General features: G+C 46.8%; 1 protein-coding gene across 2 annotated transcripts in view; it reads right to left on the bottom strand.

Moving 5' to 3' along the window:
- KATNB1 (katanin regulatory subunit B1) overlaps window positions 1–7,763 on the bottom strand; it is a 45,221-nt gene that overhangs the window by 27,293 nt on the left and 10,165 nt on the right. For both annotated transcript variants that reach the window (XM_019505893.1, XM_019505894.1), the window contains exon 4: window positions 1,762–1,879. In XM_019505893.1, coding sequence (XP_019361438.1) covers window positions 1,762–1,879 — 118 coding nt within the window. The remainder of the gene's footprint in view (window positions 1–1,761; window positions 1,880–7,763) is intronic.

The following is a 7,763-nucleotide window of genomic DNA, read 5'->3' as shown; positions in this document are numbered from 1 at the left end:
TGGGGCTGGACCGGGCAGCCATTGACAAGGCTGGGAGAGCCAGCAGGTGATGGGGCCTGTTTGAATCTCCAAATCAGATTTGGCTGAATCGATTCAGGACATTGCTTGAATCACTGAATCAAATCACTGTCCCCTGAATCGGCCAAATCCGAATCTGAAGCAAATACTAGCCGCTTTGCACAGGCCCACTAGCCAACATTCATCTATTCATGAGAAGATAAAGGGATATTTCACTGGCCATTATATTGTTTTCTAGGGCACGCCCTTCCACATGACTGTGTGTCTAGTCAGTTGATACACAAATCACAACTTCCACTATCAATGCTCTAATATTAGCTAGCTTCTTCTAGTGATATTTAATGGTTGGTGTTGTATGAAGATAGAGAGAAGGATGCTTAGGAGTCAGGCTGTCACCTTGTAACTCTACAATTCAGCAGGAATTCTCAGGTCTCACATGACTCTGAGCAGGCATGAATACTGAATCCAATTTCTAGAAGGAAATGCTCTGACCATGACTAAGGCACTGGGTAATCAGTCATCTGGGACAGACCTGTGATTCTTGTGACCGGTTAGATATGGAGGCAGACCAAGAGAGGCTATTTACCCAGAAACTACAGAGCCACTACCTACTATCATGGCCAAGCTTAATGCAAGATCAGACACAATTTCTGTCAGTGAAGCCAAAAAGCTAGCCAGCATTACTAGCCAAGGTATTTTAAGTAGCATCTGTTTATTTACATTGTAACATATATATTTTTAAAAAGCATTTGTCATTATTTATAGTATTTATGTTCTATATTTTTCAGCTAAGAAAATGAAAGTAAATTTCCCTTAAATAAGGTCCTTATCATGCCAATGCTCAACTAACGCATTACAAGGGAATGCTGATTTGTTTTTAAGCACTTCTACTAGAACATCCAAAATTCTCTTTTTAAAATGTAAGCTTGGGTTTTGTGAAAACCTTGCTTTCATAGTGTAATAAATTTAACACTATCAATTTAAAAGATCATGCAGTTATACAAGTCTATACCTTAAAAAGCCAATTTATTATAAAGCTAGAAAACAACAAACAAAACAAAAAACACTCCTTCCTGAAAAAAAAGCATCACCTAATGTCACTGTAAACAGAAGATAAAAAAGTGTTTATCTACTTTGTGCATTTCTGTATTTTCAGGTCCATCACTGAGTTGGCCACTTCTCCTGCTTGTGTGGTCATGCAATGGGAAGGAAAATAAGTTTACAAAACAAAACATGCTATTGAACAAGGCAACACAGAGACAGGTGTAGGACCTAAATTCACTCTTTCATTTTTTAAAATGATTAAATTTAACAATAACAAGGTCAGGTGTTTAATGCACACTTAAAAAAAACACACAAAAAGCTGGCAGTCCAAGTGCATTTTCTATATGCTAACCTAACTCACATACATACGGAAACTGATTGGGAACACTGACTTGTAGATGCACAGGCCAAACTCCCAGACATCAGGTTCCATATAAGCCTATGTACATCCAAAAATAACACCAGGTGTGAGCACATCTCTTCAAGTGTGCAGGTAAATGGCTTCAGTTAGAAACTGCTTAGTGCACTATCACCACTACCACCTTTGAACTGAAGGAAATGTACACTTGTTGAAGAGAGCCATTCCAGCTTCTGACCCTTCTTCATAAAGGATCAGCAGCGATACATTGCAGCATTTCCCCAGACTACACTGTCCTCCTGTGTACACACAAGAGGCAGCAAAGGAAAAACAAAACCTACTTTTAGCAGCTTCCAAGTCCCAAATTCGAATGGATCCCGACTGAGACCCAGCTAGAATGAGTTCTTCATTTGCACTGATCCTCAGGCTCTCCACTGGCGTTGTATGGCCTGTCAAGCTCTGGAAAGAAAATTAACAGCCACATTCAATGGACTTGAGACCCAACTTCTAAAAGACCCTGATCCAACAGGATACAGGCTGACTTGGACTTGCTCTCAAGGTGGGCTGACCAAAACTCAAGGTGGGCTGGCCTTCAATGCTGAGAAGTGTAAGATGCTGTACCTTGGTAGGAAGAACCCTCAACATACTTACAAGCTCAGCAGTGCTATGCTCGCTAGCACCATGACCAAAAGAGACTTGGGGGTCCTGACTGACCACAAGAGGAATGAGTCACCAATGCGATGCTGTGGCTGGCAAAGCAAACCAAACTCTGGCATGCATCTACCGATGCATCTCAAACAAAACCAGCGACATCATCCTTCTGATTTACTCAACTTTGGTGTGGCCACAGCTGGAGTACTGTGTCCAGTTTTGGGCCCCCCATTTCAGGAGGAATGTGGAGAAGCTTGTGAGAGTCCAAAGGAGAGCCACTTGTATGATCCAAGGCCTGGAAAGCCTGCCGTACAAGGACAGGCTGAGTGACTTGGGACTCTTCAGTCTGGAAAAGAGAAGGCTGAGGGGGGGACTTGGTAGCAGCCTACAATTATATAAGAGGGGTACATCAGGACCTGGGAGAACAGCTGTTCACCAGAGCTCCCCAAGGGATAACAAGGTCTAATGGCCACAAACTCCAGGAAGGCTGATTTAGACTAGACATAAGAAAAAAGTTCTTTATGGTGCGAATGTCCAGGGTTTAGAACAGACTTCCCCCAGAGGGTGCAAGCACCTACGCTGGACTCTTTCAAAAAAATCTTGATATTTTTCCTGTTGGGATCACTTGATCCCAGCTGACTGCTTGCATATGACGGAGGTGGGGGCTGGACTCAATCTCATGAGGTCCCTTCCAGGCCCTAAGGTTTATGAAATCTATGAAAGATGGAACATCTGCCACAAAGATACCTGGATGGAATATTAAGGTTGTACCTACTCTGCAACTGTTACTCAAGACAGCAATTAATTAGCAACATGAGCAGCTCTACACAACTCAACTCTAATACTTGGCTAGTAATTATGGGATTTAACATGTGCTGCTCCTGCCAGAGGTCTATGCTGTAACCCACAAGTGTCAAATATGCAGCTGCAGAACCCCGTGATCCAGTCCACAGTACTGCCTATGGGTCTTGGACCAGCTTTGGGTTTTTCATGCATCACATGGACCTGGTTTGGTGTGTGCTATACCTGGGGTTGGAGCCAGTGTGCACACTGCACATGGTGCGCAGGACCAGTTTAGGGCATGCACCATATGATGCACCTGTATCAGACCAGCCCTGCATGTTGGATTCAGCAAGCAACACTGGTCTGTGGGCCCAATCTGGCCCACGGACCAGCCCCATATCTGGCTTGTGGGGATGGATGAATTTGATACCCCTGTGGTAACTCGCATTTGGTTTTCATTAACACAGACAAGATTTCCTAAGTATGTAGGCAACTTGGCTTGCCCTTCTTCTATCAGTCCCCAGAATGGTGTATTACTTGAAGGGTACTGCACCAAGAACTACAGAACAGGTTAGGTAAATATCCTCCATGCTCTGTCTTGCTGAGATACTCTTAGACAATCTCCCAAATTCTTCCAGAATACATGGATATAAACCTGGGTAGTTACAGGGAAGGTGTGGATACTTAAGTCAGGTCTTGCTGACACTGTAAAAAAATCTGCTGTATAGACGCAACTACACTATGCTTATTCTAAATGGTTTACAAGAGTGTCACGACCTGGTGGCAAAACCACACCTGTACTTAGCGTGACTACTTAAAAGACTTCTTGCAAGCAATGAGGCACATGCTGCTAACCAAGAGTGGTGTAACAGTGGAGTATTTGCATGATGCAACATGCAGTGATTCCTGAGTAAACAGTAGTTTTCATCCTCAAGGACCTGAAAATTTTTACTTATTTACAAATTATTTAAATACTGTGGCTACAGAGAAGCATTTCAATTAAAACAAAACACATCACAAAAATATTGAAAATCATTCTAGTAATCTAGTTATTGTGCATAAGATTAGAGGTGCACTAATACACTGGTCCCGTATCAGATTGGCATCAATATAGGGAAAATAGACAGCATCACCAATTGGTTTTCTTTGTCTGATGTGGCCAATAAATGCCCTGTGCATGTGCTCAGCTTCATGTTTAGGGCGGCTAGGATCTGGATCCAACTTCCAAGGGAAGTGGTGCTGGCTCCTACCCTGGGGGTCTTTAAGAAGAGGCTTGATGCCTACCTGGCTGGAGTCATTTGAGCCCAGTTTTTCTCCTGCCCAGGCAGGGGGTCGGACTTGAAGATCTACAAGGTCCCTTCTGACACTACTTCTATGATTCTATGCACATGGTCAGGAGCACAGCCTGGCGGCTCGGACGGAAGCACTGGCTGTTAAGTCTGTCGTGGGGGAAGGGAAGGGGCAGATCAAGGCCCCTGCAGTGAGGGAGGGAGTGAGACTGGGGCAGGCGCTGCCCAGCTGGGGCAGGGCACAGGGCGGAGCCGTGAGCATGCTGGGGGGGCAGCTCCCACCGCTGCGTGCACCCCTGGAGGGCATGTGGGGCCTGTGACTGCTGATATGAGTGTGGGACAGGGAGGTTCCCAACGTGGGCTGGGGCCAGGGTGGAGCTGAGCTCTTCCTGGCAAGCGGTTGGGCTGGGGCTGCACTTGGGACAGATGGCGGCAGCACTGGGAGTGGGACTACAGCAAATTTTGAGGTGGCTGCAGGCCCCCCCACCCTCCTCCTTCTTCCAGCGCTGCCCCCACCCCGAGCACAGCCCAGCCCAGAACCCCTCCGCAGCTCCCAGCTGCAGCCCGCCCTTGCCCCACGCATAGATCTGGGGGGCACATGCCCCACATGCCATCCTGGGGTGTGTGCAGCAGCAGGAGCCATCCTCCCCCCACCCCAATGAGCCACCTGCAGTTGTTCCACGCTGGCTGAGCAATGCCTGCCCCAGCCCCACTCCCTCCCTCACTGTGGGGGCCTCAATCTGCCCCCACCCCACGCCCCTTCCCTCCCACCACTTCTTCCCCCAAAACAGACTTACCAGCCCAACACTGGTCTCCAAGTTGCCCAGCTGCATATTGGAATTGGACTGGTATCGGCCGATATGGCTCTTTAAAAATTGGCCATTGATATCAGCCCAAAAAAATCTCTATCAGTGCACCCCTACATAAGATTATTATTAGGTATTTGGTACTAAACCAATACTGTTATTCCATGCTCTAATATAGGTGTTAGCTGTCCCTAGCACAAGTCCCTTGAATAATTCAAGCCTATTCTATTTAAGCCACATGCCATTCCCTGACATTTCTTTTATAAGTTAAAACCCAACTGTCCAAATGTAATTTGGTTAGGTGTGAAGGTCAGGGAGGAAGTTAAATCAGTTTGGGATTGCACTTCTGTAAGATCGCAGCTATTACAAGGATCAGAAAGCTCAAACTCAGATTAAGGGTTACAAAGCTTCTTGGAAAAAAATATCATTTGTCTCCCTCTAACAAACAAGAGTTGTGGCAATTTAAGTTACTAAACAAAAATCAAAGATGCAAACAAAATGTTTCCAAATCACAGAGCAGAAAATCTTGGTGATTATAACCGCCTACCCCTCTCTACCTTCTGCAAAAATGTGTGTTATTAAACAAAACAACACTAAAAGAGGTTCTGCCTCTTCTCTTTCCTGGAAAATGCAGCCTGTTCAGAGGTCCAGAACTGGGGCTCTGGCTCTCTCTGCTCACATCAGAAGGGTAGAGAAATGCTCAATCTTATGCCTCTACCATTGGACAACAGTGCTTGTCTAGATTCATACTGCTGTGACATCAAACAAATTCTGTAAAGACTTTGCTTAAGTCTTCTAAGAAACAAGTCCAGTGCAGTTAATAAGGACAAGAGACTTCTTGTATACATGATAAAGGAAGAATATTCAAAAAAAGAAAGACTGTTTCATTAAACATGCATATGACCACCTGGGTGACAGTGATCATCGCCTGCTGGAATTTACTATCTAGTGTAGGGCGATGAAAGCAAGCAGTAAGGCAAAAGTCCTTGACTTCAGGAGGGCTGACATGAATGAACTAAGAAGACTGGTAGGAGAGGCATTCGGGTCTCGGAGCTTCAGTGAGATGGGAGTCCAAGACGGGTGGCTGTTCCTCAAGGAGACAATCCTCTGGGCTCAAAGGGAGTCAGTCCCATTGTGTACCAAGGGGGCAGGAGTGCTAAAAAAGCCCCCATGGCTCGGTAAAGGCATCCAGGAATGTCTGAGGGCAAAAAAGGAGGCGTACAAAGAGTGGAAGCAAGGGGCTATCACCAAGGACGATTACATCTCCGTTGCTCGTGACTGCAGGGAGGCTGTTAGGAAGGCCAAGGCAGAGATGGAGCTAGGGCTAGCGACTGGAATTGGGGATAATAAAAAGTTCTTTTTCAAATACATGGGGAGTAAGAAGGCACTGGGTAATGTAGGGCCCCTATAGGACAGCCTTGGCAATCCGGTGATTACAGCAAATGAAAAAGCTGACCTCTTTAACAAATTCTTTGCCTCCATATTTCTAAACAGGGACTGGGACATCTCCCCCACTAGGATTACGGATGGACCCAGGGGAGGCACCGCCATGCCTACAGTCAGGGACGACCTAGTTCGGGAACTTTTGGAGGGGCTGGATGTATTTAAATCAGCAGGTCCGGATGCTCTTCATCCGAGGGTGCTGAGGGAATTGGCGGGGGTCATAGCAGGGCCCCTGGCACGGCTGTATGAATGTTTGTGGGGCTCTGGCCAGGTACAATACGATTGGAAGCGGGCCAATGTGGTCCCCATTTACAAGAAAGGGAGGAAGGAGGACCCTGGCAATTATAGGCTAGTCAGCCTCACCTCGGTCCTTGGGAAGACCTTTGAGAAAATTAACAAGGAACACACCTGCAAGGGCCCAGCAGGGGAGGTGGTAATGCTCAGGGGCAACCAACACGGGTTCATTGAGAGCAGATCCTGCCTGATTAACCTGGCTTCCTTGTATGGTCAGGTCACAAAGTTCCTAAATGAGGGCGTCAAGGTGGATGTCGTCTTCCTGGACTTTAAGAAAGACTTTGACGCTGTTTCTCACCACATTCTCTCAAAAAAACTAGATGACTATGGCATCAATGCCTACATAGTCAGATGGGTGGCAAATTGGCTAGATGGTCACACCCAGAGAGTGGTGGTGGATGGATCATTTTCGACCTGGAGGGGTGTGGGCAGTGGAGTCCCCCAGGGCTTGGTCCTGGGGCCTGTACTGTTCAACATCTTCATCAGCAATCTGGATGTGGGTGTGGAAAGCACGCTGTCCAAATTCGCTGACAACACCAAGATCTGGGGTAAGGTGGGCATGCTGGAGGGGAGAGACAGAATCCAGCTAGATCTAGACAGGTTACAAAGGTGGGCGGGTGAGAATAGGATGGAATTCAATGCAGACAAGTGCAGGACACTGCATCTAGGGAGAAGGAACCAGCAACACACCTATAGGCTGGGGTACACCCTTCTTGTCAGCACAGTGGCAAAAAGGGATCTTGGAGTCATTGTTGACTCCAGGATGAACATGAGACGCCAATGCAAGGAAGCAGTCGGTAAGGCTAACCGCACCTTGTTGTGCATCTACAGATTCATCACAAGCAGGTCCAGGGAAGTGATCCCTCCCCTCTATGTGGCATTGGTCCAGTACTGTGTCCAGTTCTGGGTGCCGCACTTCAAGAGAGATGTGGCTAGCTTTGAGAGGGTTCAGAGGAGGGCCACTCGCATAGTCAGGGGGCAGCAGACCAGGCCCTATGAAGATAGACTAAAGGGCCTGAATCTGAATTCAGCCTCCACAAGAGAAGGCTGAGAGGGGATCTGGTGGCCATTTACAAA

This window comes from Gavialis gangeticus, unplaced genomic scaffold (assembly GCF_001723915.1).
Source record: "Gavialis gangeticus isolate Ggan-Ray unplaced genomic scaffold, GavGan_comp1, whole genome shotgun sequence".
NCBI classification, from domain to species: Eukaryota; Metazoa; Chordata; order Crocodylia; family Gavialidae; genus Gavialis; species Gavialis gangeticus.
This window is presented reverse-complemented; position numbering and strand designations above follow the sequence as displayed.